Source organism: Notothenia rossii (genome assembly GCF_949606895.1).
Source record: "Notothenia rossii genome assembly, chromosome: 3".
NCBI classification, from domain to species: domain Eukaryota; kingdom Metazoa; phylum Chordata; class Actinopteri; order Perciformes; family Nototheniidae; genus Notothenia; species Notothenia rossii.
In genome coordinates, this window is record NC_136901.1 from 36,096,415 (window position 1) to 36,109,990 (window position 13,576).

The 13,576-nt window shown below is 43.8% G+C and overlaps 2 protein-coding genes across 2 annotated transcripts in view; one reads left to right on the forward strand and one right to left on the reverse strand.

Moving 5' to 3' along the window:
• actn3b (actinin alpha 3b) overlaps positions 1-1,208 on the forward strand; it is a 31,081-nt gene extending 29,873 nt beyond the window's left edge. Inside the window, exon 21 of the mRNA XM_079667949.1 lies at positions 80-1,208. Coding sequence (XP_079524075.1) covers positions 80-238 — 159 coding nt within the window. The 3' untranslated portion in view covers positions 239-1,208. The remainder of the gene's footprint in view (positions 1-79) is intronic.
• Positions 642-13,521, reverse strand: prkd4 (protein kinase D4). Its single transcript, XM_079667950.1, has 19 exons — positions 13,354-13,521; positions 12,779-12,945; positions 11,118-11,256; positions 10,492-10,623; positions 10,198-10,352; positions 9,661-9,856; positions 8,864-8,947; positions 6,014-6,158; positions 5,746-5,869; positions 5,307-5,384; positions 4,774-4,978; positions 3,744-3,769; positions 3,550-3,622; positions 3,236-3,342; positions 2,764-2,925; positions 2,517-2,615; positions 2,160-2,427; positions 1,719-1,804; positions 642-1,469 (listed from the first exon to the last, which is right to left on the reverse strand). The coding sequence occupies exons 2-19, from the start codon at positions 12,932-12,934 to the stop codon at positions 1,317-1,319; spliced, it is 2,388 nt and encodes a 795-aa protein (XP_079524076.1). The 5' UTR covers positions 12,935-12,945; positions 13,354-13,521; the 3' UTR covers positions 642-1,316.
• Between the last annotated feature and the right edge of the window lie 55 nt (positions 13,522-13,576).

The window sequence follows — 13,576 nt, forward strand, 5'->3', positions numbered from 1 at the left end:
ACTGGCATCGCCACTTCAATATATATAATAGACCCTTGTCTGTGCATTATAATAACCCCCCCCCCCTCTCCCTCCACAGAACTACATCACGGTGGACGAGCTGCGCAGGGAGCTTCCCCCAGATCAGGCCGAGTACTGCATCAGCCGCATGACCAGGTACATCGGGGGAGACGGCGCCACCGGAGCCCTGGACTACATCTCCTTCTCCAGCGCCCTCTACGGGGAGAGCGACTTATAAAACTCCTCCTTCTCCTCCTCACCCCTTCTTCCCAGCTATCTCTCCTGTGTGGAGAGAGCCATTTAAACCCCCTACCACCGTCCCTCCTCTTTCAAATCTTAACTTTCTTCCCCTTCCCCCCCACCCCTCCCCTCCCTCCACACCCAAGAACACTGCCCCGAGAGGGGGAGAGTGGAAGGCTTTGCTCAGATCTTAGAAGCAGTTTGGACGGGCCAGCTCCACCCTGTCAGAGTGCGGGTATTGCACTGATTATGTAAGAAGCGTACATATGACCATACCTGCCGTTAGGACACGTAACAGATGGTATGAGGAGGGAGTCTGTCAGGATTAAAGAGCTGTTACTTTGAGCAAAGCCTCCTGCTCTCCCCGCTCTCTCTCAGATGACATATTTTTTGTAGAAGGGTAATTAAAGAAGAAATCGTGATTCAAAAAACAAGCTGGTTGGTTGTGTATTGTGCATGCAATGTTGACGTTTAGAAACGCTGTCTGTGTGGAACTCACCTTCATCACAAACGGTTTCCTCAGGAGCCTGAAACAGAGGTCACAAAGTCAGTCTCATAAAAACACGGAGAGGAAACTGCTGACCTGAGGAGTTAAGGTCAGCAGGGAGGGGATGGGCCCAGGATTCAGAGAGCAAAGCACTGTGGGTAATATAGACAGGGAAGGGGACTGACTTAAGAATGAAGACAGATTGATCCCACAAACCTCTCAAAATATAGTGGGGGGGGGGGGGGGCACGGAGAGGTGTGGGGAAGTGAAGGACATGAGAAGGAGAATCTAAAGTGTATGTGGAGCCAATAGGGTTTGTTTCCATTGAGAGGCTGCTCTGTATGTATCACGGAGATCATTTCACCTGTGCTCCATTCTCCTCCCTATCCCCTATTCTTCCACCCATCCATAGAAACTCACCTACACACTTTAAATTAAAACTACTCAACTTGGAATAAAAAAGAACAATTATATTACTAAAGTGCAGTTGTGTTGTTTTTTCACACTAACTAATATATAGGAATAATGATCTGCTAAAGGAACTATACTAAGTTAAAGATAATACACCTGTCCTACCTTGAGTACATAGTCACATGTCGGGGTCCCAGCAGAGGTGGGGGGGGAAGTCCAGGCCTCTCTCCTTGGTGAAGCGAATCCAGCGCTCCTCGTCCCCGCAGTGCGTCAGATACCTGCAGCCCATCGTCTGCTCAAAGGCACGCAGGTCACACCACAGCTGGAAGTCCTGCAGGAGGGCGGGACATGAAGGGAAACACAATATTAGACCAATCACAGGTCAAATGTGATATATAGTTAAATGACATCAATCAATCTAAAAAGCAGTCATACACTTGTCTAACAGAAGGAGGGGTATTCATGAACACTATAGCAAGGTGATGATTATTTCTACAGAACAATGAGCTGATGGAGCAGCTTCCTCACAAAACGAATCTCCTTATAATCCTGCTCATATCAGACTATACATATAGGTTACCTGCAGCCAGGGGTGTCCCAGAGCCTTGCCCACACTGAACCTGCGTCTGACCGACACCTGCAGCAGGTTGTTGATCAGACTCACCGCTGGAGAGAGAGAGAGACACGATTTAATCAAACCGAGGATTAAAATCTGACCACTGCTGCCACCCAGTGGACAGCAGGAGCATTACATGTGATTAGTGTGCATAACATTAGCTATTTTGTTCCCAATGATAAAGACATTGAGAGGGAAAACAAAAGCAGACAGCTGAATATATACGTCTTGCATTCAAGGACCCAGACATTTAAATTGCATTAATGAGCTATCAGTCCGAAAAAACAAACCTTGGGAAATAATATCAATTGACTTCCTGCATTAAAGACATTGGTTAATCGACTAAGTCTAATGTCCCTGTCCTTAAAGAAGAAATACTCATAATACAAAATAAAGTCGACCCACCCTCCAATGAGATGGAGGTCCAGGGTTGCCGTGGATACATGAATGCTGCGTTGGTGATCTGCTGGCGGATGTCCTCGTCCTCGTTGAAGGGGAAGGTGCCGCTCAGGCTCACGTACGTGATGACGCCCACAGACCACATGTCCAGAGAGCGGTTGTACCCGCTGCTGCTGATCACCTCCGGGGCGAGGTAGGCCGGCGTTCCCACCACCGAGCGGCGGAACGACTTCTCTCCGATGATCCGGGCGAAGCCGAAGTCACACAGCTTCACCTGAAACACAGAGAGAGAGAGAGAGGATGAGACGAGATGGAGAGACGAGGCAGTTTGAAACACTGAAGAAAGCAGTCAGGAAGTGGCACCTGAGGGAAGGGGTCTGCAGAGGCAAGCAGCACGTTCTCTGGTTTCAGGTCGCAGTGAGCGATGTGTTTGAGGTGCAGATACCGCAGAGCCTCCAGAATCTGAAAAACACACACACTTTTTATTAAACATCTAATGACCTCTCTAAACAATGTTTAACCCCATCAGGGAAACAGCTGTCTTTAAAGATACCACAAATGAATATGATTCTAAAAACACCTCCATGTATAGATGGGTGATGGTTGTTACCTGGGTGACGAGGAAGCGGGTGTTGCGTTCAGGGAGGCGACCTCTCTCACTGGACAGGATCATCTCCAGCATGTCTCCATGGAGCTTCTCCATGACCACAAACACGTACTCCACTGTCTCGAACATCCCCTCCAGCAGGACCACGCCCAGGTGGGACAGTTTCTGGACACACACACACACACACACACACACACACACACACACACACACACACACACACACACACACACACACACACACACACACACACACACACACACACACACACACACACACACACACACACACACACACACACACACACACACACACACACACACACACACACACACACACACACACACACACACACACACACACACACACACACACACACACACACACACACACACACACACACACACACACACACACAATATGACACTGCAGATGATGTGATGATGACCTCAGAGTGCAGCAGCAGCCTCAGTACCTGCAGGATGGCCACCTCGTTCATCAGCTGCGTCTCCTGTTTGGTGGGGAAACGCGCCTTGTCGATGACTTTGATGGCGACCAGCCGACCCGACTTCCTGTGAGTGCCTGAGGAGGGAGAAATAAGTCACTGATATAACTTTTAATCTTTTTTTACATCGGTTTTAAAAAAAGTCTTCCATTGAAATCATTCTGGAAAACAATAACTATTACATTTTTCTCTTGTTAGTCAATATTACATAGATCTTAGCAGAAAAAAGGGGGGGTTTAGTTGATTAAATAGCAATACTTTAAAGCCTGTGATCATTCAATCACCTTTGTAAACGACTCCAAACTGTCCCGAGCCCAGAACCTCGTCTGTGGAGATCTGATACACCGAGCTGATGTCCTGAACACACACACACACACACACACGTTATCACCACACTACACACTACGGTATGAACCATGAATTCACTGTGATTAATTATGAATAATAAAAATGTGGAAGTATACAAGTTGTTCCTTACCATGCTGTCTCTTCGGGAATCATTATCTGTAATCACAGAAAAAATATATTTAAGAAGTTATTCCTTTGTTTCATGTTTGTTTTGAAGTTGTCTGGCTCATTAGAAATCATATTTTTAACCTGTTAAGCCCTGAGCCTGTTTTTCAGGTCTCAGACTCGAAAATGAAATTTCCCAGAACAATTGACCATATCTTCCCTTCTAAAAAGGGGCAAATTAATAATCTCTTTTTAACCGAGCCAATAGAATCGAGGGGAAGTTCCTAAAATCCATCTAAACATTACCCATTGGTGAAATGAAATGAGTGATGCGTAGGCAGAATGCCCCGGAACCGGAAGATATCGGTAGCAGCTAATATGAAATCTCCGCCATTGATATAAAAATGGAATGATGGATTATCAGTAATCATTTCAGACACATTGGATTAACCTTCAGCAGTGTCTCAACACAACTTCTGATCAGAAAACAACAAAGGTAAGAAGTTTGTAGTCGTTTTGGCTCCGTAAAGCTAATTATTTTGTTTGTTGTCGTTTCGCCGCGAGTTCTGATCGCTCAGTGATGAGACCTATATGTCTGAAATCTGTGGAATCTCAGCTTGCTAATCGATATCTTGTTTGTGCAGATCCGATAAGTAATAAGGGTATTGTAACGTGTGTTCTGTGCTAATTCAGAGCCTTTGTTATTACCCTTATGTTTCGTTTAGCTAAAAATGGTTAATATTGTCTGAAAGCTGAGTTTCTTCCCGTTAAGTGAGTATGACACATTCATAGTTTATTAAATGGTAAGTAGCCCTCAGACGCTGTTTCTTGCAAGATGTGGGGTTTAAGTGGTTTTAACCATATTTTAGTTTTAAAAACTGATATTGTTCACTATTCACTTTAACTTAAGAAATACAATCTGAATTTCAATGGGATTAGTTTTGAGTTTAGGTTTCAACACACATATTTTGAGTGATATTAATAAAGGAAAAGTTTGTAACACAAACTCTAAAGGCTGTATGTTCTTGTTACATCCCATAATGACCCTCTCTCACCCTGCTCCTCCCCCCCCCCCACGCTGCTCTGCACCGGCATCAGGGCCTGGCGGATGGCGCTCTCCCAGACGGACGCTTCGTCTCCGGCCGCCACGCAGAACACCAGCGCCGCCGTCTCCACCTCCAGGGTGTGCCCGCTGTTGCCTGGCGACAGGGAGAGGTGGGCGGGGCCTCGGACCTGCAGCACCTCTGAGAGACTGATCTCCTGCAGGAGGAACACATCGGGTTATTATCTCCATCCTTAGTATGATCTCCTCTGGGCTCTGGAAACCTTCATTGATATCATTAGATATCGGATAAGACTTTGGTGTAATGCCTGAACAATGGAAGGAGGTCCATAAATAAATTACAAAACGGAAAGACTCCAAAAGAAAGACAGAGTTTGACAGATACTGATAAATCACTAACCCAATAAACTAAGTCGTTATTGTTCAAAGGGTTAGGGATCCACTTGAATTCATTGATTTCTTTCACAAGCTACGAGTGGGATTAAAGGCTGATCCCACTGAATACATCCCCGCTCAGTTCTGTACCTTGTAGAACTTGGTGCTGCTCTCGTTCTGATACAGAGTGATGCTCTTCCAGTCCACGATCCAGTAGTGGCGCTTCCTCTGAGAGACACACAGTATGTGGAGGGTTAATGGCTTTGATCACGGTGACGCATTACAGCAGTCTCTCCGACCTTCTGTCAGAGTGGTCCACTTGTTTCATTTAGAGCTTACATTTATGTATGACTGTAAAATAAGAGATTTGGACTGGCATCAAATAGTGTGAGCAGCTAAACCTCATTTCTAAGTGATGTTGACAAACACATATTTGTCATACTTTGTGCACGGAAAATGCGAAAAGGTTCATTGTTAAAAAGTATCTGCCACTTTGAGTTGTATTGTGTATTACTGGTGTAGTGTCTTGACCCAAGCACACACTTCCCTGGTTCACATATCCACAGCAGGTATAGTGTGTGTGTCTCACCAGTGTGTCGGTGTTGGTGTGGTGCAGCAGCCAGCCCTCCCTCAGGACCCCCCCCGCTCTCCTCTTGCTGTGATGCACCGACTGCACCAGCCTCATCAGGGGGATGTAGCTGCTGAAGCACGGACTGACGGAGGAACACAAGAGAAGGAGATTTAAAAACTCAAATAAAGTCATGCAGATGTGATATTGATGTAAAACAGGGAGATGAGTGTTGTCATGACGCTGTCTGGTGCCAGCAGGATGACATCATCAGAGTGTGACCTCTGACCTCATGGCCTCCCGAGGCTGCTCGTCCTGCTGGCCCTCGGCGGTGGATTCTCCGTTGGCGAACATCTCCTCCTCCGAGGTTTCCACCGTGCTGAGGTCATTGTCCTCCGGGTCGGCAGGGCAGCTCTGACCCACCGCTGGGGATTCTGGGAAATTGACATCATGTGCAGAAGATATTAGGGATGCAACGTGTGATTATTTAGAAAAACAGTGCTGTTAATTCTATGGATTAAAAATCACTTTCTGTTAACACATGTATTCACTCATTCCAGACAAGATGGACACCTTCAAAAGTGGCATTACAAATAAGAGTGATCTAACAGAAGCATAGTATGTTGAATAATAATACTATGAAATAGAATAGAATAATAGGTTGAGAAGAGCCATAGACTATGTCAGGAATATAAAAGAATAGTTGACAAAAATCTGAAAATAATTGTATATTATATGCAAAAAAAAAGTATAGTATATTTCTAACTAGAGAATCCAATTCCAATTGCTAGTGGGAATGCTTTATGCTGAAAATGTGACGCTAAACTGCTATGCTGAAATGTAATGTGTAAGAAGAAAGTGAAGAATTTAGATTGAAATGATACATGAACAGTGGGAGCTTGAATGTGTGATGAGAGAAGAAAATAAAGTAAAAAGGCTTGGAAAAGCAGCAGAATATTTGAACTCCAAACTTCTGAACTAACTTGATGGCGAATGATCTGTCGCCATGGCAACGGCATTTGACGATACCCCATAATACGCTTAGATGCGTTGATGGCTGCATCGTTACCAAACCTGTGAAGTTTTGGGCTGTTTGGAGTATTTTCACTGAAGTTTTTTGAAAACCGTGTTTCAAGGCCAGCATTGTGTTGCCATGGCAACGGCATTTGAAAAAATCTCAAAACTGTCGCGTAGATGTCTTCACGGCTGGACTGTTAGCACAAATGTGAAGTTTGAGCACTTTTTAAACATTTTCATAGGAGTTATAGCGACATCACGTTTTATGGCGAGGGATGCGTTTCCATGGAAACAGCATATGGTGAGATCTCAGATTTGGCGTAGAGCTGTTGAGGCATGGACCGGTGATATACAAGTGACGATTGGGGGACGATTGGACCGTGTCGATTGGACTTACAGCGACATCCTGTTTCATGGCTAGTTGTCTGTCGCCATGGCAACGGCATTTGAAGACACCCCATAATACGCTTAGATGCGTTGATGGCTGTATCGTTACCAAACCTGTGAAGTTTTGGGGCGTTTGGAGAATTTTCACTGAAGTTATGAGAAAACCGTGTTTTATTACATCACTCTTCTCTCTCTCTCTCTTCTCTCTTCTCTCTTCTCTCTCTCTCTCTCTCTCTCTTCTCTCTCTTCTCTTGACCTTCGTCATATGAAGATGACACCCCATAATTGACGTAGAGCTGTTGAGGGCAGGAACATTAACCTTTATCTGAAGTCTGCTGCTCTGAGCATGTCAGTTGGAGCGATGACATCATCGTGTTCCATGACACAGGTGTTTATATTTGAACTAACGAGGTGTGCAGAGATCACAGGTTTCCATTGTTCTGAATGAGAGATAAACCTCTTACATGTGAACGTTTTGTGGAAGAACCGTAACAGATATCTGTGAAATTTCAAAACGTGAAGCATGTCAAGGAAGTTGAGCATCTGAAGTGTGATTTTTGTGTAGTTTCGGGTTAACAATGTGGCATTTTTGGCAGTTTAACTAAAGGTGTGCGGCTGCTACCGGGAGGAAATATCTGCCTGAAATTACAATGGGTTTTAATGGAGGAATGTTGAGCGTTTTTGTCACTTTATGCCCTCAAGAGGCATTTTGTTTAATTATTTTTTGCTTAATTATTTGTCATTTTTCAAGCTACGAGATGTTTTCCTACGTTTGTCATTAAAAATTATGTCTCAGGAATGTAGGGTTTGGGAATTATGGCAGTTTTAAAAAAAGATATGAAGGCAAATTTCAAGATTTCCTCCACTCTAGCTGTGACATCACGCACTCTAGTTAATGTTAAAATGTGAAGAAAAACTCTTTAACAAGGTCTGAACAATGTTTAATATCTCTAAAAGGTAAGAATCAGATTTAAAAGTTGTTTTACACGAATAATGTCACAAAGATGTGTAACATTTTAAAGTTGGAATGAGGTTTCTGAGTGAAAGTATGAATGAACAGTTAGCAGTTGAAGTCGCATGAAGATTTGTTGAAGTCTGAAGATTCCTCCATTGACTTCAATGTTAAAAATGTGATGAATTATGGGATATATCTCTGGAATTATGAAATTTATGAATGAGAAAATTAATAGCCATCGATTCCCGACCGAGCTGAACGTTTTGATGTTTGAACGGAGTTTCTGCGATGTTCAATGCGGGAGGAGAAGCGCGGCAAAATACCGGCGGAATAATAAACTTTTCGTCCGTAGAATAACAGTTAGTTAGCCTCAACTAAATAAGATTATTTGTATTACATGATATCAGAGTATGTTCAAAAATAACATGAAATCACTCATAGTATAGTGGAAAATAGTCCATAGTATATGATGTCGACAAATATGTAAAAAAGTGATAAAGCATCTTGAATATTTTATAAATAAAAGACATTGTACAGGATGTCAAAAAAAGTCATACTGTACTGTAGTGTGTTGAAGAATACTAAAAGAATCCATAGCATAGCATGTTGACATTTAAAAAGAAATGTTATATTATAGCATGAATGAAAGTCATAGATAAGCATTTCAAATAAGTATGTAAAAAAAAAAGGTTTTGCATAGTATCTGCAAAAAATAAGATAAAAAGAAATGATATAGTGGTTGGAAACAAGTCATAGTATAGTAGGTTAAAAACTTCTCACCCTCCCCGTTGGCGGCCCTCCTCTCTCCGGGACAGTCTCTGGGGACGAGCAGCTCGCAGCGCCGATGGCAGTTAAACCTGCAGTCTGAGGAGGAAACAACAACATTTATTATTGTTTAAAGTTTCATTTTGGGACACACCCCAGGCAGTAACTCAAATCAAACTAATGGCTACACATAAGAGTGTTTCTGAACCTGTAATCCACAAATAGCTCAATCCAGATCCTGAGGAACAGAGCATCTCGACATTATGTTTTAATATATATGACATGATCCATCCCTGAAAGTACAGGCTTTAAGACACGTGTTGTTTAAATAGCTGAAGTCGACAAGATGAGGAAGTGGAAGTTATTTAAAGCTCATGTAAGCTCTATCTACTGAAGAAGTGTGAAATGCAACAAATGTTAGCATTGTATCCCAGATGGTACACCAATGTGGTATTTCTGAGGCCAATATGGACATGTTGTGCAACAGGAGAGTTGTTGAGCAGTACAGTATGTTAAAACAAATTGAAGCTGTTGACCAAAGGAATCTGCTTGTTATTTATCTGTTGCTAATTTAGCTTAAACTAAAGTGCGATAATGCAACAAATGGTCGAGTGATGTTGGCTCTTTGAGGCGGATACGGACATTTTAGAGTGTAAATAACCAAAAAGTGAGTAACTGATCGAAACTATATCCTATTCATTACTGAAGAGTTGTAGTTGCTCTTGTCTTTAGTACTCCAGTTGTAACTGTATCCCAGTTTGCCTTATCACCATGTCTTTAGACCGTGCAGTTTGCAGCCCCAGCCCACTGACCTGAGCACTGCAGGCCCTGCCTGAAGAGCCCCCGGAGCAGCCGGTGGCAGTGCTGGCACACGGTGGGTTTGGTGTAGCTGTGGATGTGGAAGGTGTGAGGAACCTGAGCCGGGCTGGAGTCCCCGTACCCGACCACCAGCCACACCGGGGCCTCGGCCCAGGACGGGGGTCTGGAGGAGGGCTTCGTCATGCTGATCTGGAGAGGCAGAGATTCAAAGGCTTTACATCATTGTGTCTATCTGCCCAACAGTGCAGCATACTTAGGATACTTTAAAAGAAAGACATACAAAGTGCAAAAGACCCAATGGTGAAAGCAAAAATTCAGGAATAAGTCAACTATGTGAATGTCAAATAGAATAAGATACAACAGAATGTAAGATGAAGTACTGTACTTAAACAAACCCAAATAACAACGTTATGTCCCGTGGATAATCGAATGGCCTGAGAGCGGCAACAATGATCTTTTGTTACTGTGAATAAAGCATTACAATGCGTTCAGAGGGTTCCAGTGACTGTGTAGGAGAGAATGTTCCTCACCTCCTCCAGACTGCCTCCTGCCTGGTTGGACAGGGAGTGTGAGCGGGGCCGTCGGGGGGGAAACAGGGAGAGGCTGGTGCTGACCTGCCGACGAGCCCGACTGCAGTCGTTGGGCAGGAGGAAGGCACAGCGCTTATGGAAGTCTAACCCACAACCTGCACACAGGTGGGGGGGGGGGGGGGGGGGGGGTTATACTGTATACTGAGGATTTGACATCGGACGCTGGAAGACACATTTTCTCACGCTGTAAAAAGGTTAGTTTTTGGACATGACTCAGCAGGGGGTGTGGCTTACCGTCACATTTGAGTCCCTGTCGGACGAGGCCCCACAGCATCTCCCCACAGTGGTGGCAGAAGGTGGGGGTCCGGTACGAGTGGACCACCAGGGAGTGGGGGCGGATCCTCATCTCCGTCACTGTCGCTGATCCTGAGTCAGATTGAAATAAAGAGAGGTAGTAAAGTGCGATTACGCCACTGATTTATGGCAGAGTGCTACTCAGAAATATCCCCTGGAATTACAAATACTTGGACAGAAGTTTTTTAATCATGGATTGCTTCCATTTCTCTTAAATTACAAATTGATAGCTAGAAATAAAGTGCAGATTATGTAACTTTACGCTATCTTACAAAACATCTCCGAATCAGAAACAAATATTTTGGGACCATTAAGAAGCTAAGGATGGATTTGTTTTGAGTTTATAAATGTTTTAGTAAAACACATACATTCTCTTAGATTAGATGTGTTTGTAAGATATACTGTCAATCATTTCTGTCTGGTATTTTGGCACTTTTTGAGAGTTTTATTTTGATTGTACTTTTTGAAACGTTTGTGATTGAAATGACTTGAAAACAGCTCATAACTAACTGAATGATAATTGTAATACAGAAACGTTTTTCTCCTGGCTCTGAGCTGTTGCCCACCTGCGACGATGACCTCGATGAGGTCTCCGTCCCGCAGCTCGTCATCGTTAGTGAGGCGCTGCAGCAGCTGCTCTGAAGAGGAGTCATGTCTGAAGAGCAGCACCTTCTCCCCGAGGCCGACCACACTGCAATCTGGAGCCTACACACACACACACACACACACACACACACACACACACACACACACACACACACACACACACACACACACACACACACACACACACACACACACACACACACACACACACACACACACACACACACACACACACACACACACACACACACACACACACACACACACACACACACACACACACACACACACACACACACACACACACACACACACACACACACACACACACACACACACACACACACACACACACACACACACACACAAATATTGACCAAAAAGCTGCGTTTATTTCTGGCACGATAACACAAAAACGTTTTGACAGCAGTTTGGAGTCTCTTTCTCCTGTGATGGGAAATGTTGAACTTGAACTGAAGGATTCTGAAACATCAAGAACGTAAACAAATACACAATGTGTTAAAAGCTATACGGCATATCATTAGAATATATGTGTGGAGAGTCCTTTTGTCCTTTATGTGGACGATGGTTTTCACTAGCATGTCTTTTTTATCTTCCGTTCTAAATACTTGTTATATTTAGCATCTATTGTAATGTTTATACTACATGTTGTTTGTTAAAACACGAAGAGCATCTATGTGTTTTCCTTCACTACCGTTTTGTGTCGATACAGCCGTTTTATGTCGGTTAGTGTGCAGTGAAACACATTCTTCAGACGGGCTGACCTGCTGCCTGGAAACTGAAGAAAAGCCTCCAGTTAAAAGAAGTGTGTTTGTGTTTGTGTGTGTGTGTGTGTGTGTGTGTGTGTGTGTGTGTGTGTGTGTGTGTGTGTGTGTGTGTGTGTGTACAGCGGGTGGGGGGAGGCCGTGGTTGGAAAGTTTGCTGTGCTCTTGTCGACCACAAAGTCCCTGAGAGTGAGGCAGTGAGAAGACCAGAGGACAACGCCTGCATCATCTAACCCCAATTTACTTTAAACTGAATGAGTGCAGATTTCAATGTTACCATCATAAAGACGATTGGTCCTGTTTTTAGAAATACAGTTTGGTGATATCAAGGGTCTGAATATATTTGTTGTCAAATCAAATCTTGAGCCTGCCATGTAGTCGACTTAAACATATCTAATTTAAGATAAGATAAGATTTCATCCAAAATTGGGAATGTTAAATGCAAATCGACCTGCTTTAACCGTCGGTCAAATCACTTGTGAGTACGTGCATTACACTACAGCTGAAACCCGCACAACATCCTGCTGGCTGAGTGAAATGAGAAGAAACTATACATAGCAGCCTACATTCCTCCATCATGCATGTGGTGACCTTCACTTCCTCAAGACGTCCCCTAAACATCATCAAAGTAGGACTTTCTTTGAAGCAGGTTTTCACTCCAAGATGAACTACTTTTATTACTAACAACACTTTTCAGGACCTTATTCTTCATAGTTTGAAGCTGCTGGAAACCTCCACTGCAGCAGATATGGGTTCAGTAGACTATTTCTGATCCACTGCATGGTTACCCTTGATCTACTTCAGCACAGTGGTATTACACGAGACCTCCACCTCACCTTGCGCTCGATGATCTCCGCAGCGAGCCTCCTGGCATGGCGGTAGCTCAGGTTTCCAGCCGGGACTCGAACCACCTCTCTGAACAGGCCGAGCTGGAACTGGACCAGAGCTGGGGCCGAGACACTGCTGGGGCTGGAGGGGGGTGCTGCGGACATGGAGGAAGATCCTGAGGACACATGGGATTAGATTAAGGATGACAAGCAGATTTGAATTGGAGTTTTTCATACAAATTGACAAACTCGAAGTTAAACAGAAAAATATATTTTTGTCTACGTGTCTCAAAAGAAAGCAAATTAGAGCCATTATGGACTTTGGTCATTTGTATTTCTTTTTTGGCAGATCAACTTTCAGAACCTCAAATTCCTCCTGTTTGTATTAAAGATATCACACATATTTCAAGTAGCAAATATATTTGTACCACTAAAATGTGATATGAAATACTTATAAGTGTAGAAAACATGATAGGACACGTCTAAAAATACAGTATGAGCAAGATATCAGGTGAGTAAATTCTCTTAAGCTTGAGTTAATTCAAATGTAAAATTGTGAAAAAACTGAACTTCAGTAACCTTACTTAGTAACCCTGGTTCCGAGCTCCGATGTGTCCCCACCAGGATAGTATCTCAGCGATGAGACAGCTGATCACTCTCTCATTGAGCTGCAGATTCTCGGCACGGTGGGTTTGGTTTCCTATTTGTGGGGCTCGGCTGCGATGACACAGGAAGCTACAGAGCGAGAAGCTGCAGCGAAACCCCCCCCCCCCCCCGCCCCTCCTCTGTGAAACTCACACACTTTGA

Bases quoted from the DNA above. Each gene is read 5' to 3' on its own strand.
- prkd4 (XM_079667950.1), bottom strand. From the start codon at position 12,934: ATGTCCGCAGCACCCCCCTCCAGCCCCAGCAGTGTCTCGGCCCCAGCT. The intron at 3,770-4,773 runs GTGAGAGAGGGT...CTGTGATTACAG, and splicing joins GGGGGGGGGGGAGGAGCAGG to ATAATGATTCCCGAAGAGAC. The intron at 2,616-2,763 runs GTAACAACCATC...TGTGTTTTTCAG, and splicing joins CCCGCTTCCTCGTCACCCAG to ATTCTGGAGGCTCTGCGGTA.